The sequence below is a fragment of the Ceratocystis lukuohia genome (genome assembly GCF_044167205.1).
Source record: "Ceratocystis lukuohia strain C4212 chromosome Unknown Supercontig1_pilon, whole genome shotgun sequence".
NCBI lineage: Eukaryota > Fungi > Ascomycota > Sordariomycetes > Microascales > Ceratocystidaceae > Ceratocystis > Ceratocystis lukuohia.
Window position 1 is genome coordinate 1,896,597 of NW_027263520.1, and position 27,037 is coordinate 1,923,633.

A 27,037-nucleotide genomic window follows, 5' to 3' on the forward strand; every position below is an offset into this window, starting at 1 on the left:
TGACGGGCATAGCCAGAATAAGTGTAACTATGAAAAAGCTACAACTAGAGCTCGAGCGGGTGCTAGGTTATCTCCCCACGATAGTGTCGTCGAGTACAACTTAGGAGTTTCGCCCTCGCCCTCGCCTCCACCCAACTATGTAAGCATCAAAAAACTTAAGCCAGCAAACATTCATTTCACATTGCCCGCCAGAAATCGTGCCGTAGCTGCCCGCCCGCCTCCTCTCATTAGATCAAAATCGCCCTGGTTGCCCGGAAGTCTGTCTCAGACCAGACTGCCGTGTAACGAGATCACGGATGAGTGGAAACATAAACACCAGAGAAACAAGGGGCAGTCCCGGCATATTAGGCCTAAAATCGGCCCAGCTTCTTCCAAGCCTATACCGATTTCGATCTCAACACCTGCTTTGCCCTCAGCACCCTTGCCATCTGCATCTCTAAATTCCCGCTCTAAACTTCCCCGAACAAAGCGCCAGTCGCTTGGAGGTCTTTTATTTGCTTCAGTCAAGTCTAAGATGACGGCATTCAACTCCTCCAGGCAAAAGCGCGACTCAACCGGAAAGCTGCATAGCACCACTAGCTCTCTCAATCATAGAACTCCATCCCTACCCAAAACTGGCTTTGTAACCAAAGATCCAATTTCGTCTCGCCGCACCTCATCTACAAAGACGCACTCTATGGCAAAGGCATCTACTGTCTCCCTATCAGATCATTTTTCAAGCAACGCCCAAAAAAGCTCCAGTTTAGACCCTCGTTTGATACACACAGCCCAGTCTTCTTCCTACTGGACTGGCCGCTTCACTGCAATCCATGATCGCCTAGTCAACCAGTTAATCAAGGATAATGACCTTGCTCTATATGATAGACAACGCGATTTTAAGAGGCTGCATTACCTTCACATTAAGGGCAGACGGGAGCATGCCAGCTTTCGAAGTCGGCCAGAGTTTATTTCCAAGTCAGCTTTGTTACAAAATATGGATGGCACGTTGCCAAAGCTCGCCATCGCCAAGATCGAGGCTCTTTGCACGACAGAAGACGCAAAAGCGAGTTTTTGCAAGTGGAAGTTAGATTACGCAAAGGCAACGGGGACATCTATCAAGACAAAGGTAACAAAGAAGCGGAGGGGCATCTTTAGTCGGCTGCTTTCTAGAGCCCAGTAACGAGGCCCATTGCGTTTAGTATCGTTGACATACCACATTATTATTCATCATCAATACAGGGAGGGAGGGAGCGTCTCTGCCACTTGGAAAAAGAAAAACAAGTGTACTCTGCGGAGCAGCAAAAAAGAAGGCGAAATAGGACCTTCTGTGTGGTGCTATGGCAGCAGGCATATACATTTAAGCATTATTAACACCAAGACTGAACATTGAATTTAGCACAACGATGGAAACTAGTGAAGATGGATGGAGGGTACGTGAAGTAAACCTGTTGAACGAGGTAGATCTTTCCTGTCATACAGGCATGTACAGATGTGTGTATTGTCTCTGAAATTACCCCAAGGACCCAAACGCCGGTACCATATATTTCCTTATTTCTTCCGATTCTCTTCCCTCCAGTTGTATGCATTTGTCATGTACTTGCGCCTGTCTATTGAGTGCTTGATGGCGGCAGCACAGTAAATTTTATATTGCCCTCTTGCGGACCTTGAGAAAGTCTCTAATTTGCTCTGTCTTGCTCGCAAAAAACATACCCATACGGTCGTTGCGCCAGACCAAAACACCGACTTCATCAGCGTAGGATGCCGTTGCCTCATACTCATCGACATGGTCAAAGTCCTTGAACAGAAAGCCCGTGGTTGTCTTCATACGCTCGTTTTCTAGCTGCCACAGGCGGATTTGGTCAACAACCGTAGGCGGAAGAACGGGCCTGTTTCGTGATGCAGCCCAACAGCGCATCTGTTCATGTGCATGGGCGTTAAGGTAGTTGACAATTTGATCCGAGGTGATGCCAAAAGCAATCGCGCGACGCACGGACTCGCGCGACAGCCGTCCAGATACCATGTTGACGAATCGCGAGCGCATATTGCAGAAGAGTGCCATGACAGCAATCTGCAGCGGGTTGGAGGTGTAGGCGTAAATGCGGTAGTTGGTCTCCATGATAATACCCTGGTCCTCGCCAGGGTTAGCGGGCCCAGAGGTGGAAGTAGGCCCAGACCCAGAAGCGGAAACGGCTCCAGGGCCTGACGAGCCAAACGACGAGTGGGCGGCGGCTGTGAAGCCATCGCGGACTGAGCGCAGGCTAGTCGAGCTGCTGGTTAGAGTTGTGGCAAAACGCGTAGGGAAGTACTGCTGTGGAGTGTGTGAGGGCACATAGACAAGGCCAATATCGACTAGGAACGGCAGCATATTTTGGCGTTCGGGAGTTAAGGAAGCAGTGTCATACGCACGGCCTAGCTCCATGCTAGCTAGCATAAATAGGAACTGGAGCATATCAACAGCGTCAAGGCTAGTGCTAGATGCACGGTTGGCGGCATCCAACCACAACAGCAGCAGCGTCCAGACCTGCGAATTTGTCTCTTGTAGAAGAAACGTGAAGCCCCCCTGTGTAATTCCCATGCCCATGCTTCCCATGGAGCCAGCACGATGCTCAACTAAGCGTCCAGCAACCAACAGTTCCTTGACAGACTGTTTAGGGCCAGCTCCACCACCACCTAGCGTGTCCTGTATTCCAACACTGTTGACTACATAGTGCAGGATATCGTCCCATCGGCGGCGAGCGTACTTATCGAGGAAAGCTGTATCGGTCTCCGCTGCAACGGGAAGTGTTGAGAGCACTCCAAAGGAGTTGTGCACGGCGCTGCCCTCAAGGGCTTCGCGGAAGGATGTTCTGAAGGTCGGCACAAGCTGGACTTCTTGTTTTCGGTCGCGTGCTGGAATCGTCACTTGGATCATATGCAGGCTCTTGAGAGATGAAAGCGCCTGATCCTTTTCTCGCTTGTATTCGGGATGCACCATAGCATCAATGGTCTCGAGGGGAAGCGGTCCCGGCATGTACAGTACTGTAAGGACAAACTTCTTTGCTAGAAGAGCAACAGCCAATCTGTTAGCTACAAGACCCACCAATTGTCCGTCAAACCATTGGCTCAGGAGCGAGGACTCGGCTCCAAGAGGGGCTCACCCAGCTTCGGAAGCATGCGCCGAAATATTGAAAGCGCCGTTGATGGCTGGCTGTAGAGCTTTTTCAACGTCGCGCCAGGCAAGCGCTCTAGATACTCGCCTAGCGATGTCGCAGGTGGATTTGCCGACATTTTGTGCAGATTTGAAAGATTGGCGACAAGATGATTTCACCGGGTAACTACAAGGGAGAAATATGACCAAGATTTCTCATGTGGTAGAAAGAATGAAAATGTCGTCAAGTTTCTGACATCGCTCAAGCTTGTATCGCGTAAAGACCAAGGTTAATACAGAGACCCACAATACAGTACACCATATAAACAGCTCAAACGTCATGTTTCTTGTAGAAGTCAAATTTTCTTATTTCTTGTGATAATTATTTCAAGTGTTATTGCGTTCAGATACTCGTCAATGATCATCCTTTTGTATCGGACATCTACTTTCATTTGTAGTTGAGGTCAACACGGCTCGCCACACTAACTTTGCCTTCTCTAAACGTCAACATGTTATTAGGGTTTTGGTGATGTGGGTTAAATCTGGGCCTTGAGCAAACGATGACGTCTTAGCGTACTTTATTCACTTCACCTGTTTGCAACAATTTGACAATTAACAACCAAGCCCATCAACGCTTTTAAATCAGCACACTCTTGGCATATAACTACACTATGGCCTCTAGACTACAGACCCTTCCTTTTGTTCGGGCAGTAAGTGTCTCACCTTAGACTGCATCATCTTACTCTTCTAATACGCTACGGATACAAGGTATGGCATTCGTTCAAGGCCGAGTCTGGGCTGGAGCCACGGTATGTTCTTTCTCTTGTTTTCCACTGTGATGGAGCCTAATTAAAAATTTAAATACAGCTTGCTGGGAGATCACGTAAGTTTACCCAACTCAACCCGACATCTGTGATGCATCTTGCTCACCATGCCTACTCTGAGCTTTATTATATAGTTCCGTATTACCAATGCCGCCCCTGGCAAGGTTGAGTTTGAACTTGCAATTCAACAACAGCACACAGTACGTCCCTCTTCTTATCCGTATATCTAAACCCTGAGATATTAATCGCATCCCAGAACCGAATGACCAACCTCCATGGCGGTACTATTGCTAGCATCGTAGACCTTGGGGGCTCTTTAGCCGTCGCCTCGACAGGGCGTTTCTCGACTGGTGTTTCTACCGATATCAACGGTAATTTCTATGTTATCCGATCTAGCCAATCTCCCGTTTTGTGTGCATTATGCTGATCTCTCGTTAGTCTCTTACCTGTCAAGTGGAGGGAAAGTCGGGGATGTTCTTAAGGGCCTTGCTACCTGTGAAAAGATTGGCAAGACATTAGCCTACACAAGTGTGCAGTTTTGGAACGCCAAGGGCCAACTTGCTGCACGTGGAAGCCACACGAAGTACGTATATCCCCATGCAATCATTCCACCTGTGCCTATGTTGTTGGCTCATCATTGACTGTGGTGCAAGATATGTGGCTGGAACGCTCAAAGACGAAAGCGAGGCCTATGTAGCGCCCAACGAGTATGTTGATAACACTACTTAATGGTATTTCCTGGATGGTGATATTGCCTAGGTTTAAGGCTCTAAAACACAAAGTTAGGCATAGACATAGTATGCGTAATACAGGTTTGATCACTCAGGCTAGAAGCCATCACTAGGTCTATGCCAAGCTCTCAAGAGTAATGAACCCCGAAACTCCATGCAATCCCATTTTCAAGCAAAGCTAGTATACACAACGAGAGAAAGAACACGCATACACACAGCTAGCGGTTCTATATGCCTTGAAACCTTCATAGGTACTCTTTCTTTCTTTCCTTCTCCCGCCCCTTATCCACGCTCTAGTGCCCCTTCGCCCCCACTTGTCTCTTCGTCTTCCTTGTAGTCATACAGCTCCCAGTAATCAGGAACATTTAATAAAAGTACACAGCCCAAGCCTCTTATTCCACTCAGCCCGGAATCTACCGGTCCTTGTAGATCTTTGGCTTGAAGCCTTCTTGTGCCTCTGCTTCTGCCTCTATTTTCTCAACAAGCGGGCCTATCTCTGCCTCCATGCGCTCCTTTGCTCGCACGACTTTGCTCTGGAGATAGAAACTACCGCCCTTCTTGGGATCGTTCGCATCAAACAGACGCTTGAAACGTTCCGCTACCTCTTCAGAATTGACAGCTCCTTTTTTGGGAGCGGGGACGTTGAGAATTAGACAGGCTTCATCGAGGGTCATGCCCGAACTAAGAGCTGCACGGCCACCACCGGCGCCGTTGGGGTTCAGTTTAGCTTGCGAGCGAGCGTATTGACTGCTAGCCTGTGCTTGTTTGTAGGCGGCCATGAAAGAGCGGCCGAGGATTCGAGAGCCGACAATAACGGCTTGCGTGATCATGCGATGCGCCTAAGGCAAGAAATTGACAGTTAGAAAAACATGTATCTCTTAGGGCTGCGACCCCCCCATGTATTGGCCCATCTTGTTGTTATTGTCGTCACATGGCCGGTTCGATCTACAGGGCTACTCACCATAGTGAGGGCTTGAGACTGTAGGAGACTTCTCAAGCAGCGAGGGGACAGGGAGGCGATGAGCAGGGAGACAGGCGAAGCAAGAACAAACGGCTTTCGGGTGGCTCGTCTGCTGAGTATTAGTCAAGTCTTTGTTGTTTACTGGACAGCAGAGTGAGTAAATTCGTGTTCTCCAAGTTGCAGCCATATGACAAAATATTCTTGTCGCTAATGATCACTGGTTTAGTAGTACTCCGATGATATATGCCGAATATCTGCCGCCTAAAAGCTAGCTATTTTTGGCTAAAGCCCGAAATAACCTTTGTCGGTCGTTATCATGTCACGTGACGCTACAATAGAACACCATTGCTGATCAATCACTAAGGGTATGTGCTAAAGCAGACTTCCAAGTGAGCACCAATACCCTTGTCTGCCCTTTCAGTGAGGCTGTAATTATAACAAACAGTAAGCTTAACTCACTACCATCACTATCGACGGCCTCACAACCGTCAACCAGGGAATCCTTCGCCCTTCCAGTCAACAATATCGATTTGTCGAGCCCGAAAACACCTCAACAAGCACATCGCCTCTCTTCCAAAACATATCCAGTGTGACGGCATCGCCCATATTCGTCTCTACTTTGCCTAGTGTCGCTCTCGTTCTCTCTTGTGACCGCTTTTCCAGGTCCTCCCTCGAAGCCATAGCTCATCCTGACTTAACGGCCATCCGCATCCCAAACGAAGATTACAACTATCTTTCTTTGTTATACATATAGGTGTATAGTACACTCATTATTTCCATCTATCGGAGTCAACATTCTCATACCATCTCGACATTCGCTATACCGAGTCAATAACCCAAGCGTACGCACAAACTGGTCTAATCGAACGTGGCTACGGCTGTATCGCGACTTTGCCCCCGTATCTTTGCATTCGATAGTATTGATACATAAAGCCGCCTAAAAATTCTCGCAGAACTTTTGGTCTAGCCATTGGGTTTTCTATCTAGCCAAGGCTTCCTTCCTATTCACACCTCTACAGTTTGTCGCCACGACTCCGAAATTCCGGCCTCCTGCTTTCCATTCCAAATCAATATCGGCTTCCTTTGTCATGTCCAACTACTACCCAACTCAGGGCTCGGGAGGCCAGTCTAACTATGGCTCCCAGAATCTTCAGTTCTACCCCTCGTCGTACTCTCCTGCCCAAGTTTCAGGGACTCCTTCTCAAGCATACAACAGCTATGGCGGCGGATACGGCGCAGGTACCGGCGCTACTCCCGTGGGAGTTAGTGGGCGTATGGGTGAACAGGGCGGCCTTCGAACTGGCTGGCTTGCGGCTTTCTCAACCGAAGGCTATGACGGCGAGCCTCCTCTGCTAGAAGAGTTAGGCGTAAATTTTGGTCATATCCAAGGCAAAGTATGAACCGATTCTACGCCCCCACTTTGACCCCTACTCCACGTAACCTCCTGCTAACAAACAAAACACGTACATAGACATTGGCGGTTCTGAATCCCTTTGCGCGCGTAGATCAACACATCATGGACGACTCCGATCTCGCTGGCCCAATTCTCTTTTTCCTTCTATTTGGCACATTTCTGCTCTTCAGTGGCAAGGTCCATTTTGGGTACATTTACGGTTTAGCCTTGCTTGGCAGCACCTCCCTACATGCAATTCTTTCCCTCATGACGCCTTCCGAAATTGCAGCATCACCGCAACCGCAATATCATGGCAACTCAATGTATCCTGAACACCAAGGCGGTCCCAGTGTCTCTAGTTCGGATGACTCCAGCTCGCCAACTCTGACATTTGCCCGTAGTGCCAGTGTGCTTGGCTACTGTTTGCTCCCCCTTGTAGCGACTAGTCTTGTGGGGATCGTTATGCCTATGGACACGCCGCTTGGCATCGTCATGACGTCTGCTGCCATCATGTGGTGCACGGCTAGTTCCAGTGGTATGTTCTGCGCCGTGGGGAGAATGAGAGCCATGCGGGGTCTGGTCGCCTATCCTCTAGCCTTATTCTATGTTGGATTTGGCATCATGGGCATCTTTAGCAGTAGAGGAAGTGGTTCGCTTAACCGTGTGGTTGGTAACGCATGAGGATGATATGAACTGGGATAGTTAATCTCTTGCAGCTCAGTCACCCCGAGTAGGTAGAGGTCGCTCTATTCACCATCTATGCATGATCCCTAGGACCCGGAATTTTTGACGTTGCAAGACTGACGTAGATTAGTGGCACGATGATATAATACTAATGAGCCATGTTCTAGTATAAAAATATATGCAAGTATTATAACCAACACCCGTAACTCCTATTCTAAAATAACCAAAAAGGGCGATGTCGATATTGTACATGTCACGATGATTACGAGCTTTTGCTCGCATCATTCAAGCTCTTGCCTTGAATGTGCACATCTCAGAACGACGTGACATGATGTTCCAAGCCCATGTGAGCAACTGTGTAGTAGGTAGCACCACAACCAAGGCTTGATGCAAGCTGCAAGACGGGCTATCAATAACGAAGCAGAAAAAAAAAAAAAAAAAAAGATGAAAGATCCAAAATATTTTGTAATAAAGCCAAGCAAATAACCACCACAGCGAGCAAGAGTAGAAAAAGAAATGTAACGAAAAAGAGAAAAAAAAAAAGGGGGAGCAACAAAATAGGAGAATAAATGAACAACCAAGCAACTCGTAGAAGGAAAAGAGAGCAAAAATGAAAAGATGGCGTTCAAAAGTCGACAGGCAAAAAAAGGTCAAGGCTGGAAAGGCCAGAGGAAAATAGCAAAATCCAGCACTGGCAGTAAATTACAAGACAGACAATATAGCAGGAGTTTTTTCGTCAAAAGAGGAAAAAAAAAAGGTGCAAACATGAGTGAGTCGTGAGACGTATGAGACAAATTTCTGTGTTATTTCAAGGATGGGGGGAAGTTCCTCTAGGCTTTGGTGGTGCCATTGGTGAGGGTCTCGTTGTCTGGCAACGCACAGAGCAAGGAGTACTGGCCACCGGCGCCGGCAAAGATCACCCGCTTCTCCTTGATCGCACTGTTCTCGATAATGGTGGGCTCTTCAATATCGTCAGTAGTACCAAGACCGGTCTGATAGTTAGCTGAGAAGCCCCAAGTGTAGACCTTGCCGTCGGTGGTGACAGCAAAGCTGGTATCAGTACCAGCAGCGACAGATTCAATAGGAGGAATGCCTAGTTCAGTTAGTACATATTCACCCCTGAAAAAAGATTCAAAAAAAACTCACCCTCAACAATGGTGGGCTTAAAGAGCAGACGAGGACGCTTGTTGTCGTCAAAAACAGTGTTATCCTCAGTGTAGGCCTCCTTAGCCAAGCCGACCTGGTGACCATCAATACGGCCCCAAACCAAAAGCTTGCCATCGTGAGTGCATGCCAATGAGTGGTGCTCGCCACCGGCAATATCCTTGATCTTGTACTCTGATAGACTCTTGATAATCGATGGGCTGTTGATCATAGCATCGCCCTCGCCAGCACCACCTTCGACGCCAACCTGGCCGAAGTTGTTCAGACCCCAGCCATACACACCACCCTCCTTGTTCAGGGCAAAGCTGTGATAAGAACCACAAGCCAGCTTGACAATAGGGTTGGTCTTGGACTTGGGGATGCCAACGTGCTGGGGTTGCAGGGCCTTCATCTTGTAGCGTTCGCCAATCCGACGACCAAGCTGGGCTTGCTCGCCAGAACCCCAGGCAGTAATTTCACCCTTGATATCAACTGCCAGCATATGGTTCGAGCCAGCAGCCAAAAGAGTAATGTTCTTTAGACCAGGGATTTCAACAGGAGTGCGCTGAACCTTGGTAGTTTCGGAGAAGCCTAGAATACCATCGCTAGCCTGCAAGGAATGTGTTAGCAGCGGACAACTATACCACCATGTCACAGAAAAAATACTTACGCGAAAGGTGCCCCATCCGTATACACGGCCATCCCGAGTCAGCGCAAAAGTGGCGCTGTCGCAAGCAGCAACTTGCGAAACCTGAGTGCCCTCAATGAAGACATCTGTGGAGACGGCAGTTGGTGTGCTTTCCATGGGATTGACGCCAGTATCATCCTCATCATCCGAATCTGAATCATCTTCGTTGTCCATATCACGCAGACCACCCTCCCACTCAGTGCTGCGACCAAGAGCGCCATCATCGTTAACACCCCAGGTCAGCATTTTACCGTCTGCAGTAAGAGCAGCGACGTGCATGCCACCACATGCAATTTGCACAACACCAGTGTCCTTGGCTGACAGAAGATCGTTGTAGCGCGGACGTTTAACATCAACGGGCTTCTTGCCATCACGGCGTTTAGAGCCCATGCCGAGCTCTCCAGAAGAACCTTCACCAAAAACGAAGACTTCAAGACGCTGACTAGGCATGTCATTGATTGTCGGACCGGCAGTCCGGACCTTGGGCGGGGGAGGAAGCTTGGGGACCGGAACCTTTTTGGGGCGGGCAGCAGGCGCCTTCAGTGTGTTAGTGAAATGCCTAAAAGCCAGTCAAGCTCGAGTTATTTAGGCGTTACTTACCTTGGGAGCAGGAGCCTCCTCCATCTCAACATCCTCATCATCGGACACCTCTACCTTCTTGGAAACGGCCGCCTTCTTGGTTGCGGACTTCTTGGGAGCGGCAGCCTTCTTAGGCTGAGTCTTCTTGGGTTCAACCTTTTTGGGCTCAACCTTTTTGGGTTCAGCCTTCTTGGACTCAGTCTTCTTGGGCTCGGCCTTCTTAGGCTCGGCCTTCTTGACAGTAGCGGATTTCTTCGCATCGGTCTTTTTGGCGGCAGGCTTGCTCTTAGTAGCCGCGAGAGCAGGCTTTTCAGAAGCAGCCTTAGACTTCTTGGCCTTTGGCACATCAACCTCGCTATCGTCGGCCTTTCTCTTTCTAGAAGCAGCAGGCTTCTCTGCCGGGGGAGCGACCTTCTCCTTCTTTGCGGCAGTTTTGGGTGCCACCTTCTTAGAGGTCTTGAGCTCTTCGGCCTTCTGAGGTGCATGTGTTAGTACAGTAGCAGAAAAATAAATGTGGTTTAGTGGCGGGAAGGTTGCAAGGATGATGCGACTCGTAAATTGGCATGATGGGAAGTAATTTTTGATGGCCGCGACCAAGGAATCAAACAGAATTGGTTTTTTTTTCCTTTTCCCAGAGGCGACTGGAGTCCCGGTGTCGGTTGTGAAGGGCGATTGGCGATTGCTTCGCGGTGGATATGCTTACAGTGGCCTTAGCTGCCTTTGCAGCAGCAGCTGTTCTACTTGAAGCCATTTCAAAATAATGTGATGAACTTGATGTCGCTGATTTTTCGAATGGCCGATGTCGCGATTTCTCTTGAAACAAAATCACGAAGCGCGAGGATGGATGAGATGATTCGAAGTCTCAGACTTGCCGCGCAACCAGTTATAATTGCAGAATGGCAATGTAGAGTTTTGCTGCGTCGCGACTTTGTGGCTGATGCGATGGTCCCAAGGGCAGGTGCGATGGGATTGTTAGGCAGGGTGAGGCTTGGGTTTTGAGGGAAGCTGTGTGTGCAGGTAGTTGCCAGTAAAGGTCTAGCGATATCAAGTGATAACGCGACTTAGCTTATAACAGACAAGTGGACAACAAAAGTAAGGTCAGAAAAAAAAAAGAGGAAGAGTAACAAACTTGGACAAGTTGGCGAACAGAGAGGAGAAGGAAAATGAAGCGAGACAGACCCTGAATTTTAACACAATAAAAAGCGAGGACGCACAAGAGACTTAGAGCCCGACGCGAGCGCGTTCTTTCCTTTAAGAATGGCAAGGGCGGCTCTTCTTTTACCTGGAATTTCCTAATCGGCGCAAGAATCTGAGCAGGGAAGCAATAATAAGTGGGCCCTAGCCAGTGGTTTTCAACTCTTTCTTGTTATGCTGTTCTGTGCTGCACTGACAATTGCCCCAAGTATCGAAGATAAGGCCAGGGCTTGGTCAATCCACTTTAATACTTTGATAAATATTTTCCGGCTATCTTTGATTTTAAATCGGTGAAGTTGTTGCGTTGCCTCCTGCAAGCTAATATATGCAGCGAATGCACCCTTTTGTGAAAGTCCCAACGCCCAAAGACCTAGCTCCAGGCAAGCAGATAAAAAGGGAAGCATGATTTCAACTACGACAACGAGAAAAAGAAAAACATGAACAAAAGGAGCTGCAAATTCGCCATGAGCCCCCCCTCCCCTGTCGGTGGTTGAAAACTCCATCTGCAGGCTTTTCCACTTGCTCTTCCTATCAACATACAACGCAGACGACACTATGCAGCAAACGAAGAAGAAGCAAAGAAGGAGCAAGCCCGATCCCAGCTCCGTTCCTTTATTTTCCCAGGAATACAAAAGTGTATCTACATATGTATGCACATGGGCAGTGGGCCCGCTGGGTGCTTTTCTTCTTTCGTCTCAAATGCCGGCAGAATCTTGCAACTTTTTGGCGGTCAAAAATAAAAGCGGTGAGGATAATGCACGACTCTAGAGCAACCATCATACAAGCCAAGCCATCTGCTACTACATACCTGGAAAATGGATTGATGTCTACAACACCCCTTACAGAAAACTATGATCCATTTTCAATTCCAGGCCTAAGTCGGCGGGTGCTATTGTCGCAATTCTCCTTGTTCCATCTGGCCCAACACGTCGTTGTTTTCCCAAGAAAAGAATGCTTGGTTGGGTTAAGAAGTCGGGAAAAATGCGACAGATTGCTGATGTCTCCACTTATAAACTCGATGTCTGTTATTAGGGTTTGAGCCATATCTAGCTTATCGTGTAACCTTTGCTTTGTCTCAATACACACACCCAGGGATTTATGTCTCGCATTCCCGCTATGCTCCCCCCTCCCTGATAAGTCACGATAATAAACACAATCGTTCTAAATTTGCTGATAGATAAATAGAATAGCAATAAGACTAGTTGGCTATAGACATACCGTACGCCCAAGTCCTAAATTCCCATGATACAATGATCCATAAACCGTAACCCATTCCCAAATCCGGGACGCAGAAAAACAATAAAAAAATAACCACAGAAATAATGAAAAAAACAAAAAAGCACCATCTATTTTCTAGTGGTGAAGTCGATTTCGTTGGGGTTGAAGCCGCCGTCAGCAGCCTTCTCACAGGTGCAGGCATCTAAGTCACGGTTAGCAAGGTGTGAGCGACAGACGAAGGAGTGTAAGCAAAAACTTACCCTGAGAACGCAGTCCGCAGCTGCAGGTGGGGCCCTTCGGGGGAGCGTTCTCGACACTGGCGCGATCGCAGGTGCACTGGCCAGCGGGACGGGCCCGGCAGGCGCAGCGAGCGCCAGTAATTGTGTTTTCGGAGGATGACTTTTCGCAAGTGCATGCCAGGGCAGATGTCTTGCCGCAGGAGCAGGTGGCCTTCTGGGCTAGATTTGGGCAAAACAAAACGCTGTTAGTGGGGTGTTGGTTTAAGGGACAGCGGGAGAGAAGGATGCAGGTGAGTGTGGGGGAGGAGACTTGGGATAGGATTGACACCAAGACATTGAACTGTCGTTGAGGCAGATGGGATCTCTAAATTCTGGAGTGCAAGTGAAGGAGAACGTGGCGAGAGCACGATGCCAGGGGCAAGAGGGAAATCATATGACTTACCACAGACACAGCTGTTTCCAGGAGCGCAGCAGGTGGAGGGCTTGGAAGACATTTTATATGGTTTGCAAATGGAGGTGTAAGTGAGAAAGAAGTACAAAGAGGTAACTGAGAACAGAGAAACGCTGGAGCAAGTCAGAGATTTGGAAAGGGAAGATAAAGCACTCGAAGAAGATGTTGTTGTTGACGAGGAGAAGAAACACAATTGCTCAAATTCTTGCACTGGACTTGCTATTCTTATATGCTTTTGAGCAAAGGTGTTGCCATGAAGAAGCACCGCCTGGCTAAGTCGAGTTCAATGCGTTGGAAGCCGACCAAAGCGTCTCGAAACGGCAAAAGTCGTTGACTATGACTGAGTGATTGAAATACCTTGATTGTGATTGGCTGGCGTTTCTAATCGAACGTTTCTGACGCCACACGTGAGCAAAACTGGCGCCACTTTTCCTTATTTTTGATATGGCGGCGGTTTGACTGGCTGGGGCCCAGGCCAGGAAGAAATCAGGACAAGGCTGACAAATTCGAGGTGGGTCTAGGGTTAGTTGAGCGGGCCTTCCCCTCAACCCCAACCTGACTCCGGGGCCACGGCAGGTGTAAGACTAGCAGCAGGCTTTCATGGAAGTGCCCAGATTCTGATGGAAGCGAAGGCTTGTTTCCTTTTCCGTTGTTCGTCTTTCACTTAGTCTCATGTCTATCAGGTTTTCAGCTCTTTCAGAGCGTTTAGTTCTTTGAGATCTTTCAGTTTCCTTAGTTCTTTCAGTTCTTTCATCTCTCTTCTCTTTCAGCTCCTCCTTCTCTTTCAGTTCTTTCAGGTCTTGGGGGCCTAGTCTGTCAGCTGTTTTCTTGGCTCTTTCTCTTTCAGTTCTTTCAGTTCTTTCATTCATTGCTTATCCCACCTTGGCGATAAGACAGGTAAGGGTAGGAGCTGACAGGCCCTTTGACATGTACAGGCACTCCTCCCCCCCCCCCCCTAAAATCTTTGGATCCCCCACGCTTTTAATCTGTCGCTGTGTGCTTCTGTTTCTCTATTTTTAATATCCAAGTTTCTCATTCCCATCCTCATCCTCGTCCTCGCTTTTTTTTGCTTGTCTTATTCTTGACTATCAAAGTTATCAAAACTGGCTTGTGCTCTGCAATAACTGCTTCAGATACAGACAGATAGCTTGCTTTAACGCACATCTTATTGCATATCGACGTCACTTTGCCGGCTCCTTTGCTGTGCTTAAGCTTGACCGCCTTTAGACCGCCCCAACCTCACCAAAACGTCGTGTGGTGAGCCGAAGCCGCAAATCCAAGTCTACGTCTACCATCCCTCCCTTCCTCTCCCATTCAACACTACGCCATCATGTCGGGCCCAGGTGAAGCCTCTTTTTCGCTTAGTCTGCTGCACCTGCCGCCCGAGATCATCACGCGCATCTTGGTCTTTGTGCAGCTTCCTAAAGACCTCATAGCCGTGTCCATGTCGTGCAGGGCTATGGATGCAATCGTTCGCCAACATGAGTCTTGGATTGTCAGTCACGTTATTTCAAACATTTTCCACCCCACGGTTCTCCCCGCTGCCCTTCTAGTCCAAAAAGCCCGGCAGTTGCCCCATATAAGTGAGGACCCACAGGGTGCTGCGGCCCGCCAGTTCCTTCAGAAGTACCTCGTTGGCCACCCAGAGGATGGCTTGATATCGGCTTCGGAAGTGCGCACCCTTTCGGACCTGCAAGCACTAATACCGCTGCACTCTGTGGTAAAGAGCTTCGCAGGCACGTTCGTCGGCCACTGCATGCAGAGAAAAAACGAAGATTACCTGGCGGGCTGGAACACGTCGGCCTTGTTTTCGCCAGATCACATGCCAACCGAGTCGGAGTGGACACGTATTGAACGGTCGCTGTATCACTATGAGCTGTTCTGTGTTTTGTTTGGCCACGACCCGGCCGAGACATTTACCGGCCGGTCGACCCTGCAGAGGGAGTTCCGTAGTTGTTTTGCGCCCTGGGAGCTGGAGCAAATCGCATCTGTATTTGATGTTCTTAGAGTTGATGTGTACAGAGGTGAGCAAAGAGCCCTGGTTGGCCCAGTTTAGCCAGACTTGGACTGTTTTATAGCTGTTCCATTACTGCCTAGCTTATTGCCACAATATGTGTCTGATAAAACTAACTTTTGTTTTTTTGCGCGGCGACCAGCGTTCCGGGATGTTGCGCGCCATGACATCACATATGGCTTCCACATGGTTGAGTACGACAAGCGTCACTCCCCATGGATGCGTCACGTTATTGAGACAGGCCTGGAGTTTATGTACGATGTCGTCACTGCCGCTGATTTCACCCAACGTCGCGCTATTCTTCAACGTCAACATGACGGCGACTCCATCCCGAGAAGCTGTTCATTTTGGCCCATTTGCTGGGAGCTGCCCAATAACGCCTTGCTCCACGGCCACGACTTTGCCCCATTCTCACATCGCAACATGGAAATGACCCCGGCCTGGATGCCAGAAGAAGACTCCGGACCAGAGGAGGTGTGGCGATGGGTGTGCCGAACAGGCTCTACCAGTAACAATAACGTACCACTTAGCCCATTCAAGCGGTGGATATTGAGGCATCAAGGCTACGCGTTTTGGGATTCGTGGAGAGTGAAGGATGTCGGTATCCTCAAGCAAGCATTCCGGGAGCCTTTTTTCCAGGAAAGCCACTTCCATGTTCGTGAACAGCTGGCTCTTGAGGGCTTACCTAATACTGAGGCCTACACGAGCAGAATGGTGGGCTCATGGCATGCGCGCAAATTGATCTTCATGGAGGGCGGCCGGGGCTACTGGGATTTTGCAGACACAAAGAAGATTGAATGGGGGTATCCATCTGTGCCTCGGTCTAGAGAGCATATGATGATGGCAAATGAAGGTAAATGAAGAACAAAGAGATGTAATGAGGTGTCTTTTGTTGTTTAAATAAAGATACTATAATCTATAATTGACCGTGTTTATCCAAGTTACTTGCTTGTTTTGTATTCCAACTACTTGAGGACAAGAGGGAACATGTGAGTTCTTACAGAGCTGAATATGGCCTACCTAACGTCTCGACCTCCGGGATGGGGGTGCGGATTCAGAGATATCCCAGAGGCAACAGGTATGGAGAGCTTGGCGCTCGGGCAGTATATATAAACCTATCCGCCATTCCATCTGGCTTATTATAGAGCTGGCCACGGAAAGGCGGGAAAGGCTACGTGTGTGTGAAGCATGACAGATGAACTGTGGCCGGGCGAAGAGGATCTTATAAGATGTATTGATTGACAGCCGTATTAATAATAGAAACAGGGTGTTGATAAGCTGTCTCCTTGACGAAATGTCAAGCCAGAAACAAATAGAACCAACTAAGCAACAGAAACCGCCTTGCCTACGAAAGAAAGAAAAGCAGAGCAGACCCTAAAAAAGAAAGAAAAGAACCGAAAAAAAACCACCCCAAAAAGAACCGCTGACACTGCCACTAGCACGCCTATCAGCCAAGCCAGCTCCCGCTATCCGACTAATGCTCTATTGCCAATAGCCCTTGTCAGCCCGCGTATCCGACGACGCATGCCAGTGTCTAAGTCCAGCCAAGTCCATGTCTACTTCTATGTTTATATGCAAAGTCCAAGATGCCACCCAAGCCCCCCCCCCCCCCCCCGCAAAAGCCCGGAACCCAGGTCTATTCTCTCTCTTTCCTTGTCGCCATGTTTAAGTTGTTTTGCTTGATGGCTTTCTCGTACATCAAGTTGTCGATGTGAGAAATCTCCGCGGTTTATTTGCTAGGAATTAACTAGCACGTCATCACGCGTACGGCTTTTGGGCACAGATGACGTTGAACACCATGTACACATGGAAGCTACTATCGTTCAGGTGCTGGCGGACCTCGACCAACAGCATCTCGGTCTGGAGGTTTGTCCAATTAAGGGCCCTGAGCGGTTTGCGGGCCAGTCCAACAAGTCCATCATGCATGGACTCGCGGTGCATTTCGCCACAGGACGATTGCACTTCATCTTCGGGCCAGCGGCCTACGGGCACTTTGAACTGCTGGCGAGTGATATTGGTGAAGCCAGCGGCGGTCAGATGCTGTTCAATGTTGTTGCTGGCGTGTATGTCAGTGCCAATAGCAGCAAGACCCTGGCCGAGAAGTTGCATGAAATCGCGCACACGATAGGTTGTTTCTTCGGTGTAGCTGGAGTCGTCGCATTCGATGGCGTTGGTGAATTCTTGGAGCTCGATCCAGCCGCCAGGCTTGAGATGGCTGTTTGAGCCCAGGCGGAAGAGGGGCAAAGTTAGTTACAAGGAGGGAAAATACGGGAAAGAGAAGAGCGGGGAGAAGAGCAATAGGAGGAGGAGGCTACGTACTCAAAGGCATGCTTCATCAGTGTGGCCACATCATACACAGTAATCAGCACGCGACGAGCGTGGATATAGTCGTAGGTTTCCGGATCATCGGCCCAGCCGTCCTCGTGCTCAAAATCGTCAATGACAAATTGCACATTGGGAGGGACGGTCTCAGGCTGGATGGGGGAAAGATCGGAGCCTACAAAGGTGGCCTGGGGGAACAAGTCGGCCACTGGGCAGCGGGCTAGTTAGTTTCAGGAAAGAGAGGAGGGAGGGGAAATAGCATGCTCAGCGGATGCAAGATACTTACTAGCCAGGCACCACGCACCAGTGCCAGTCCCTGGAGGCATTTGGTTAGTGAATAGACACAAACAGAGAGTTTAGAGCAAAATACAACACACACAAGACATACCAATGTCCAAAGCTCTCCCGCCATCGGCACGGAGCATGTTTTCAACGGGGGCAAAATAGACAGAGCCGCAAATTGTTTCCAGCACATGATGGATCAAGTCATCGCGGTCCTGCTCAACGACATCATTGGGGAACGGGTACTTTCCGGCATGGTAAGCATGGTAGCGTAGGCCAGCCTCTTCGACATGTCCTCGTATACTCTCAGTCAGGCTGATGGTCTCGGCCAGATCCATTGTGGCAGCGATGTTGTCCATTTGCTGGTCTTCGTCGTCGTTGTTGTTCCTGTTGCTACTGTTACTATAGCCATCCCGCTGAAGACTATCCTGTGGGCTCTGGTGGGTGCGGGATCGCCGCATGGCTTTGTGAGGCGGGGATTCTGACATGACGGGCGCGAGACAAGAGACACAAATGCTGAGGAAGTGGGAGCAAGCTTCACGATGTTTGGTGGCGGCGAGGAGCTATAGTAGAAGGCCAAGGGAAAGAGAGAGATGTACATATATACTTGGATGGAAAGGGGAGAAGGAGAAAGAGAAGAAGTGAAGTGAGGAAGAGAAGAGGCAAGAGGAGAGACAAGAAGGGGGAGAAGAAGGAGGAGGAGGAGGAGGATATGGACAGGAATAAGAATAATAAGAAGAAGAAGAGATAATATATGTGGGTGTGTGCCTGTCAAGTTGAGGAGTGGGAGGGTGCAAGACAAGAAGAGACGAACTAGACTGGCTTGTAGTTTGTAGCTTGTAGTCTGCAGTCTATAGCCTGTAGACTGTAGACTGTAACTTGTAGCTTGTTGACGCCTACTATAAGACGTGCTGTGCTATAAGCAGTGCTATAAGCGAATGCCAAGGGCGCTGCTGGCGTACAAATAACCGGCGAGAGGAATCGCCAGACAGAGAGAGCAATAGACAGAGGAGGGCCCTGTGGCCTTGGTCTATGGGCTTAATTTGAATAAAGCCCCCTCTCCAGAGCTTTGAAGCTTGCGCTCTGTTGCCTTGTTTATCTATGTCAATGCCTACGCCCTTTTTTTTTTTTTTTTTTTCAGTGGGCTTTTTACGTCAAGTAACAGTAATCAAATAATGGAAAAGCCAGGACAAAAGCCTAAAGGTAAAACGCAAGCAGCGAGAGACACCTGTTTAGCAGCAGTTTGTGTATACGAAGGCCAGCAGAATGTTCTGCTGATAAGTAGCTCAACTGCAATAGATTGAGGCTGCGTGTTGGTAAGTGGGTGTATGAGTGTGACAGCAACAGTAGCAGTAGCAGTAGCAGTAGCAGCCCAATCGATGGCAGCCAGGCCAGTGGATGGTCAAGGAGGGTTGTAACCTGTGGCTGCAGTTGTGGTTCCAGCAGCAATAGCAGAGGGTAATATCACCCGTTCGACCAGCTTGCTTGCTGGCTTGCTATCGTCAAGAGACCGGCGACCTGGCCCCTGTCACTCCAGCACGCTTTGCTTTTGACTGTGATTATCACTATGTTTGATCGGCCAGCCTCTATTTTAACTCCTGCTGTGTCTTTAGCTGGCCAGCACGTCCAGCCAAAGGTTTTCAGTTCTAAGCTCTGCGATCTGTTTTTGGGCTTGTCACTATGCCTCAAGGAGCTGGAAGTGTGGGTTTCTAAACCTCGAGGGTTGTCAAGTTGCAATGACCTGCTGCACGATGGACCGCCCAGATGGATGGAGGAAAAGCCAAGGCCAAGTCAGGCTAGGCAGAGAGGTGGCAGAGACCAAGGAGGGGGGAGTAGCGAGAGAGAGAGAGAGGGTGTGGTATTTTGAGGAAAAAAAAGGAAAAGAGGATATGGATCAGGTAGGCAAATCGACAACACAGCTACTTGGGAGAAATTTGCAGTGGGAAACGCGGTGAGTGGAAGAGAATGGATCACAGGCCGGGTCAGTAATCAAGAGGAAAGGAGGAAGAAGAGGGGATGTGTGCGTGTGTGTGTGTGGAGCGGAGAGGAGAGGGCGTGACTATATCAAGGACCCTGTTAGAAGGGGGGGGAGATGTCGGGCAGGGCAAGACAAGACAGCAGAAGAGGATTTAGAGCAGGATGAACAACGACAAAGTAAAAGTCTCAAAGGGCCAGCCATCCAAGCGACTTGCCAAACAATAAAAGGAAAAAAAGAGGGACCAGAAGAAGAAGATGTGCAATGGGCAGCTAGAGGCCTAGGGATGGAGGGAAGAGGCAGTCCAGACCCGGGGGGGGGTAGTGGGTAGCAGCAACCGAACAACACCAAGTGAGTGACTGGCAATGACTTGTCTGCAGCACGGTGTCTCTATGGAGGGGGACAGGATAAAGTAAAGGAAGAAGAAGAGAACGGGCTAGAAGAGGAGGGGAGAGACACAGACACACTTGGAGAGACAGGATGAGACGAGGACCAGAGACTGGGTACGCAGCTTATGCTAGATTCCGGCCGGTTGCTACTTGATGCTGCAGCTATGACGCAGAGCTCTAGAGCTGAGGGAGTGGAGGAAGGAAGAGGAGGACTGGACTGGCGACTGAAGCCTTGGGTTGCTGTGCTTTGATTCACAAGGGCAATAGGGAGGGGGGGGGGGGGTTTTCCGTCTTTTCTTTTGTGTTGTTATTACGCTCGAGGTTAGAAAGCAGCAAGGGAAGCAGAGGAGTGATGGAAGCAAAGCAAGCCTAAAAATCAGAAGAGACGGGTCCTAATGCCAAGGGCTTGTTTGCGTTATTCTTCAAAGGATGGTGTTGTGTTTAGTTTTCCTCGGGTCTGTGCCTTTTGGCCGTTTCTTTTTTCTAAGGGGAGACAGAGGGTGACTTGGTAGAAGTCTGTGCTGGGGGTGGAATGGGAGAGGGAGAGAGAGAGAGCGAGCGAGAGAGAGAGGGAGAGAGATAAACGAAGAGAGGAGAACAAGGTAGCTAGCAGATGGGGACGGCGACCAGCCTGTCCGAGAGGTAAGCTTGCCGCGGGAACCGAACCAACAACGCCAGGCAGAAACAAATGTATGTATAAGCTGTTAGCAAGGGTGCCGGACGAGAAGACAAGAGAGAGTTGGAGAAACGGTAGTAGTGGGAGCTTGCAACGGCGAGTGGACAAGTTGGTCGATATTGACAGACGAGATGTGTTAGGTTTAGTGTGTGTTTTACAGTGTTTCTCTATTTGGATTCTTTCCCCCTTTGTCCGTAAGCAACGAGACAGAGACGAGCGAGCATGCTTGAGGCTCTCGAACATGAGCTATAGTGTGTGCATGTGCTAATATAAGCAAGCGCTTGTACTTAATGTTGAAGATTCGTATCCAGCACAAGCACAGCGGCAAGCAGGCCCAGCTTTGGCATCTCCTACCCAAGCCCCAAGTTACATGGCAAAAGTACGGCCGGTCTCTGTGGCAGCAATTCTTTTTCTCTCCCGCTCCCTTTTTGTTGTTTAAAAAAAAAGATCAAAGAGACCCAGGAGACTGGGCCCAGCAATGTTCAATTCAAACAAGCCTTGTCTATATCGAGACAAGTCCAGATCCACGGCAATATTATGCCAATGTTACAGAAGAGAGCAGGAAGATGACCAGGGGAAGTTGAGGAAGAAAAGAAGAAGAGACAGAGAGATAAATTAAAGCAAAAAGAAATCAACTCATCTCACACAATTGGAGATTAGGACGGCCAGCCAAGGCAGCCAGCCAGCCAGCCTGGATGCAAACCGGGCTTGGGCTTTGTCGAGCTGACCTTTTTTTTCTTTTATCTCGCTTGGCTTCCGTCTCTCTCTGCGCCTAGCTCAAAGTGAAAGTGAAGACGAACAGCTTCCAGTAAGTTTTCCATTTTAGGCGGTTCTAGTCGCACTCTTTCTTCCCTGATACCAAGTCCAGCGTAACCGTGGCTGGCTTTTTCTTTTCAGTTTCTTTGCATGCATACAATCAAATCAAAGCACGGAGAGCCATAGAACAGCAGGGATGCCAACACTTAGCAGGGGAGCTCAATCAAAGACGAGAAGAGAGCAAAAAAGGTTCTTGTTAATGCGTTGCATGCATGCATAACACATGCATGGTCTCGCCCGAGAATAAAGGGGGCGACAGAGAGCCAGCCAGGCAAAGACAGGCAGTGCGAAAGCGAGCCGTTGAGAAGAGAGAGATGAAGCAAAAGGAGGAAAGATGAGAATGAAGAAGCAGAAGGTGGAAGAGCGAAAGAGTGCAGAGTGAAAGGAGAGTAAAAAAAAAAAAAAAGGTAAAAAAAAAAAGGTAAAAAAAAAATAGAATAAAATAAATTAAATTAAACAAGCAATAGAAGCTGTCAACCTCAAGAGGAGTTGGTTAGCTTGACACTTATCAAACGCTATATAGCACTAACCCTAGCCAGCGAACCCTAGTATTCACATCCTGAAATCTCTGAACGGCCACCACCACCAGCGCTGCAGAAACCAGGGACGACAGCTTCCAACCCTCAGCGCGCCTCTGTCCCTTTCTTAGCACATGCGAGCATTGCAGACTGAGCTAGCCAGGCTACAGCATGTTTGTCCGCATGCGTATAGCAGCAAGATTGCCCCCTTCCCAGCCTGTCTCTCTTCCGTCTTTCTCTCAAGCAACACAGGAACAGAGCGTCGGGTCGGCACAGCATTTCCTGGGTACAGGACGAAACAAAACAACAAAGGGAATCAATCAAGCAAGGACAGAGAGCAGGCAGAGCAGAGCCGAGCGCTGGTTGGCTGGGTCGTGGTCCCGAGGGAGAGGAACCTATTTTTTCCTCAGAGGGAATAAGAGCAGGGAAGACAAGGGAAACAATGGTAGCAGGGGCTTGGGCTTGGGCTTGGGCTTCTGTGGAAGTCCTAGAAGGACTTTTGGGGCTTGGGGCTTTGTTTTGTTGGCCGGTCGGTGGTGTGTCAGCAATCACAACCATGCAAGCAGCAGCTTCGTCGGTATTTTCTTATTCTGCTTTTCTCCCCTTTCCAGCATTGTGGTTACGTATCTCCAATTAGCTCGTCATTCTCGTCTAGCCGAAAAATAACAATGATAAAAACAAAAGCAAAAAAAAAAGCAATCGCAACTTAAAGCCTCAAGTCAGAGTGTTCCCCGTGCTTTCTCCTCCTGTCTCCTCCACATCCCTCTGGCCGGCACATGGACAGAACCCCCCGTAGAACTGGGACGTGGGAATATCAGAGAAAATTAGAAATTCAAATGGCCGGGCGAGGAGAACGTTACAGCTGGATTCGTGGGTGGTATGGGGAATGATAAGACCATGGTGGAGATAATATGATGGGTTGATGTGGATTGTCTCCTCTTTGTCTCGACACGTGCAGTTGGAAAGTCTCTTCTCTCGCGGTTCTGTCTCTGATCTCTCGGGCTTCCATGGCCTCCGTGGTCTTTCCCCTCTCCTCAAGTTCTGATCAAGCTGCACATGCAGTCCTGTGCAATATGCCATGCATGATGATTCCACATGCCTGTCGTCCTAGCCTCCCCCGTTTCTTGCCTTTCTTTTGCAAAGGAAAAGAAAGAGAGGGAAGGGAAGGGCCACCAGCTAGACTGCTCTATCTCTCTCTCTCCCTTGTAAAAGAAAGGAAAGAAAGAAAAAAAGATGCCTGCTGCTGCTGGGCTGCCTGATCCGACCCCCAACGGCCTAGCCTGCCACCCGCAAATGCAACTTTGGCTTTGCTTTGACTCTGTCCACCTCTCTTCCCTCTTTTCCCCGGATGCGACTCTGGCTCTGGAGAGCAAGAAAGAGCCAAGGGCAAAAAGTCCAGAGCCGGTTGTGTGTTTAGATGTGCGTGTGTGCGTGTATGCATGTGTGTGCATGTGTGCATGTGTGCGTGCTTCTGCATCTCTCGCCGTCCCGTCCATCTCCATCTATCCCCATCTCTGTCTCCCATGTCTCTCGCTCTACCGTCTTGTCGCAAGTAAAACAAGTAAACGGCGGCTTGACAGGGTCAGCCTGGCCAGCTCTTCCAGCTCTCCTCCTCGCTCAATCTCAAATTGCTTGAGCTGACCTGGCCCTTGTTCAACCTAGCTAGCGTGCCCTTTGTCAAGCCACTCAACACCCAAACTGTCGGGACCTTTTGCTCGCAACGCAACGTGCTTGTTTACTTGCAAAAGCCAAGAGCCGGGTAGCGGCACAAAGTATGCTGACGCCTTGCCTTTGGCTCTGTCATCTTCTCAGCCAACTCCACTGGGCCCAGGTCTCGGCCTCCCACTCACGCTCTTTCATCCACTTTTCATTTCTCTCATCCCCCTCTTTCTGCTCCTCTGCTCCTCTGCTCGCCCGTCCTTTCTGACGAAAACTTTTTTTTTTTTTCCAGTTTTTGCATGTCCCGTGCTGTGCTCTTCGTCTTGTGCTGGTTGCCGCCCTTCTTGCTCTGCTTCTCGCCGTAACCCTTATTAACCCTAGATATACATGCCTCCTCTTTTTTCTTCTCCCACCTTTAGTTCTTGTCCCATACCCACTTTACCGCAATCTAAACGCTTCTCTCTCTTGAGCCTCAGCTTCTAGTCTACATCTAGGGTTATCGCATCCATATAGGGTTACTCCAAATTTCAGGGACCATGTCCTATTTCCATTCGTTTCCTCTCTCCCCTTCTCTCCCTTTCTCCTTGTCTCTCCCCCCCCCCTATCTAGAACTTCTTTATGCTGATCAACTTTACCTTGCCTGTTCGGTATCTTCTCGTTAAAATCCCAAGGACTTGGCTATAAGTTCCCGACGTTTCTTGTCTGTTCCTCAGGCTTGGCTGCCTGGTCATCACGACAACGACACCCTTCATTCTCCATTCGCCTCTTCTGTCTTCCTCGTGCCCAGGCTCTAATTTTGTTAATTAACAAAGCTCCCCAGCCTCGCGAGGGCACGAGCGGGCCCTCCATTTCATATAGATGTGTATGTGTGCGTGTGTGCGCGTGTGTGTGTGTATCTGTGTATTCACCCATCTAAACCCACCCACTTCACCCTCTCCCTTTTATTCCCACTCCCAACTACCTCCCACCCTCCCCCCATCCAAATCCCGAGTCTTTGGTCCTCTCTTATACCGATATTGCCCAAATTAAGTCATAACTCCGACTAAAAGACCCAAACGCTGGGCTACGTCGCTACGCGAGAGGGGGAAGAACCACAACGTCGGAAATGTCGTGTGTCCTTGCTCTTCCCAATAGTGAGTGTCTCGTCATTTGCCTTTTCTGACTTCTTTTCTTTTTTGTTCTCCTTTTTCCTTTTTCCTTTTTTATTTTTCCTTTCCGACTGGCTGGCTGGCACGGCTCGCGCACCCTGGGCCCCGGGCTCAAATCAGCTTCTTCATCTGAAGTTGAAGTTAGTATATCTTTGGCCTTGGCTGATCTTAACTTACTGGCTGATTGGCCGGGCTTGGCTTGGCTTGGCTTGGCTTGGCTGGCTGGCTGGCTGGCTGGCTGGCTTAGTGGCTACTTGCTGGGCCAAACCCGTGACGACGCATTAATCTAACACATGCAAGTAAAACCTGAATATTTGTCATTCAACCCGAACAGGGGAGGAGCATGGAACTCCAGCACAGCACATCGGAAACAACACCCATTGGTATCGCAACAGCCGTCTTGCTTATCCATTCAAAGACATGTCCAGAAAAAGAGGGAAACAAAAAGAGTATAAAAAATCCTAAAAAAACAGCAAGTATTGCCTTGGTGTTACTCTTGTCTCTGGCCAAACTCGTTCCAGAAAGTATCCGTCTTCAGCCGCTCCTCAGCTAGGCAAAACGACTGCGGGAACCACTCCAGCTCGTCTCTCTTGCCCACCATCATCTTACAAAGTGCCTCTGCACATTTCATAGCCATAGTCATGCCGTTTCCCTGGAAAGCCACCGAGGCCCAGAGACCCGGCTGACCAGGCACTTCGCCCACTAATGGCGCCCCGTCAAGAGTGAACCCCATGATGCCCGACCAGCCGATTTCCACGCGTTGTTCAGCATCATCAGTGCCCCAGTTCTCCCCAAATATGCGTGGCAGGAGACTCTTCAGGTACTCCTGTGTGTTTTCATTGACTGTAGAATCATCCGTGTTGCCAAAATTCGGTGACACACCCGAGGGCCCGTAAGATAGACCGCCGCCCAGAACAAGAGCCTTGTAGGGTGCACTCTCTGTCTTGGGCTGTATAGTCATGTACTCAAAGTCGTTCTCCGAGTAAATGAAACTCATGCTGTTGTTGGTCATGGCATTCTCAACCTCAGGGGTTGCCCGCACAGCAACAACATCGCCGCGAACAGGAATCACCGCCTTGTGGAAGACGGAGCTGAGCCCAGCAGTGTATCCATTAGTAGCTAGGACAACCTTCTTACAGCTCACAACTCCCCGAGGCGTCGTGACGCTCCATCCATCGCCTTGGCTATTATCGAGCTTGGTGACAGGACATCGGGTGGTAATCCGCATGCCTTTCTCAACGCACTTGTCCAAGATGCCTCTGACCAGTTTGTACCCTGAGATTCTCCCCGCAGGATACTCAGCAATGCCCTTGGCCTGGAGCCCCTTACTTGACGTGAAGCACTGGTGATGGGTGGGAAAATCTGCTGCATCATAGACCGAGTGCTTTGTTCCAATAGAGCCCTGGGCGTCTTCTTCAAGCCGGGTGATGGAGGCTTTGCAGCTGTCCCAGGTCGTCTGGCTGTAGAAGACATCAATAGTATCACACTTCTCTTGGCCACATTCGATTCCTAGTTCGTTTGCAATCTTGTGGAGACCCTTGATGTTGGCTTCCTGGAGGCGGATGATTTTGAGCCTCTCGTCGTCTTCGCCAGGGCCCGAGTAGCCAAAGTACACGTCCCCCTTTGTATGGCCACCTATCCCACGGTCAATATAAGCCTAGACTAAGAATGCGCATTACTTAGCAGAACGTAGTTGTACCATTTCGGCCGGTTGCGCCAGAGCAAACGTCACGAGCTTCCAGCATGAGAATCGAAATCGGCTCTGTGGTTTCTTGCAAGAGATTCCAGGCCACCATCGCGCCGCTAATGCCACTACCAACAATTACAATATCTGCGGCATCTGGAAGCGCCCCGCCACTGTAAACATCGCACGCCTCACGAATCCAGTACGACGGCAGCGGGCATTCGGCTGGCAATGAGACTGGGGCAGCAGCCTTCTGCCTAACCGACTCTGCCCACGTGCTTGTGGCATTAGGGCGAGAGTCGCTGGACGTGGCGGGGACAGGAAACGGAAAGTGAAAATACAT

General features: G+C 49.4%; 9 protein-coding genes across 9 annotated transcripts; 3 read left to right on the forward strand and 6 right to left on the reverse strand.

Moving 5' to 3' along the window:
- Nucleotides 1–1,621: 1,621 nt before the first annotated feature.
- On the reverse strand, nt 1,622–3,246 carry HOO65_010483 (RNA polymerase II transcription factor B subunit2; the record flags this gene model as incomplete). The annotated part of the gene is made up of 2 exons (XM_071005728.1): nt 1,622–3,018; nt 3,117–3,246. The coding sequence occupies 2 exons, from the start codon at nt 3,244–3,246 to the stop codon at nt 1,622–1,624; spliced, it is 1,527 nt and encodes a 508-aa protein (XP_070862305.1).
- A 531-nt stretch (nt 3,247–3,777) lies between these two features.
- Nucleotides 3,778–4,659, forward strand: HOO65_010484 (putative esterase C31F10.02; the record flags this gene model as incomplete). The annotated part of the gene is made up of 7 exons (XM_071006083.1): nt 3,778–3,816; nt 3,875–3,915; nt 3,974–3,989; nt 4,065–4,130; nt 4,187–4,301; nt 4,369–4,513; nt 4,584–4,659. 7 exons carry the CDS (start codon nt 3,778–3,780, stop codon nt 4,657–4,659), a joined length of 498 nt encoding a protein of 165 aa, XP_070862306.1.
- Nucleotides 4,660–5,074: 415 nt separating this feature from the next.
- HOO65_010485 (Mitochondrial import inner membrane translocase subunit TIM16) lies at nt 5,075–5,625 on the reverse strand (the record flags this gene model as incomplete). Its single annotated transcript, XM_071006196.1, has 2 exons — nt 5,075–5,500; nt 5,623–5,625. The coding sequence occupies 2 exons, from the start codon at nt 5,623–5,625 to the stop codon at nt 5,075–5,077; spliced, it is 429 nt and encodes a 142-aa protein (XP_070862307.1).
- A 1,085-nt stretch (nt 5,626–6,710) lies between these two features.
- HOO65_010486 (Protein transport protein yip1) lies at nt 6,711–7,696 on the forward strand (the record flags this gene model as incomplete). The annotated part of the gene is made up of 2 exons (XM_071006044.1): nt 6,711–7,016; nt 7,094–7,696. The coding sequence occupies 2 exons, from the start codon at nt 6,711–6,713 to the stop codon at nt 7,694–7,696; spliced, it is 909 nt and encodes a 302-aa protein (XP_070862308.1).
- Nucleotides 7,697–8,529: 833 nt separating this feature from the next.
- Nucleotides 8,530–10,860, reverse strand: HOO65_010487 (Protein pim1; the record flags this gene model as incomplete). The annotated part of the gene is made up of 5 exons (XM_071005508.1): nt 8,530–8,792; nt 8,846–9,452; nt 9,513–10,067; nt 10,131–10,583; nt 10,813–10,860. The coding sequence occupies 5 exons, from the start codon at nt 10,858–10,860 to the stop codon at nt 8,530–8,532; spliced, it is 1,926 nt and encodes a 641-aa protein (XP_070862309.1).
- Nucleotides 10,861–12,649: 1,789 nt separating this feature from the next.
- On the reverse strand, nt 12,650–13,254 carry HOO65_010488 (uncharacterized protein; the record flags this gene model as incomplete). The annotated part of the gene is made up of 3 exons (XM_071006180.1): nt 12,650–12,723; nt 12,782–12,979; nt 13,203–13,254. The coding sequence occupies 3 exons, from the start codon at nt 13,252–13,254 to the stop codon at nt 12,650–12,652; spliced, it is 324 nt and encodes a 107-aa protein (XP_070862310.1).
- A 1,287-nt stretch (nt 13,255–14,541) lies between these two features.
- HOO65_010489 (uncharacterized protein) lies at nt 14,542–16,086 on the forward strand (the record flags this gene model as incomplete). Its single annotated transcript, XM_071005768.1, has 2 exons — nt 14,542–15,235; nt 15,290–16,086. 2 exons carry the CDS (start codon nt 14,542–14,544, stop codon nt 16,084–16,086), a joined length of 1,491 nt encoding a protein of 496 aa, XP_070862311.1.
- An 897-nt stretch (nt 16,087–16,983) lies between these two features.
- On the reverse strand, nt 16,984–18,317 carry HOO65_010490 (Secondary metabolism regulator laeA; the record flags this gene model as incomplete). Its single annotated transcript, XM_071005861.1, has 4 exons — nt 16,984–17,440; nt 17,545–17,755; nt 17,834–17,863; nt 17,936–18,317. The coding sequence occupies 4 exons, from the start codon at nt 18,315–18,317 to the stop codon at nt 16,984–16,986; spliced, it is 1,080 nt and encodes a 359-aa protein (XP_070862312.1).
- A 7,183-nt stretch (nt 18,318–25,500) lies between these two features.
- HOO65_010491 (putative oxidoreductase OrdL) lies at nt 25,501–27,037 on the reverse strand (the record flags this gene model as incomplete). The annotated part of the gene is made up of 2 exons (XM_071005770.1): nt 25,501–26,645; nt 26,710–27,037. The coding sequence occupies 2 exons, from the start codon at nt 27,035–27,037 to the stop codon at nt 25,501–25,503; spliced, it is 1,473 nt and encodes a 490-aa protein (XP_070862313.1).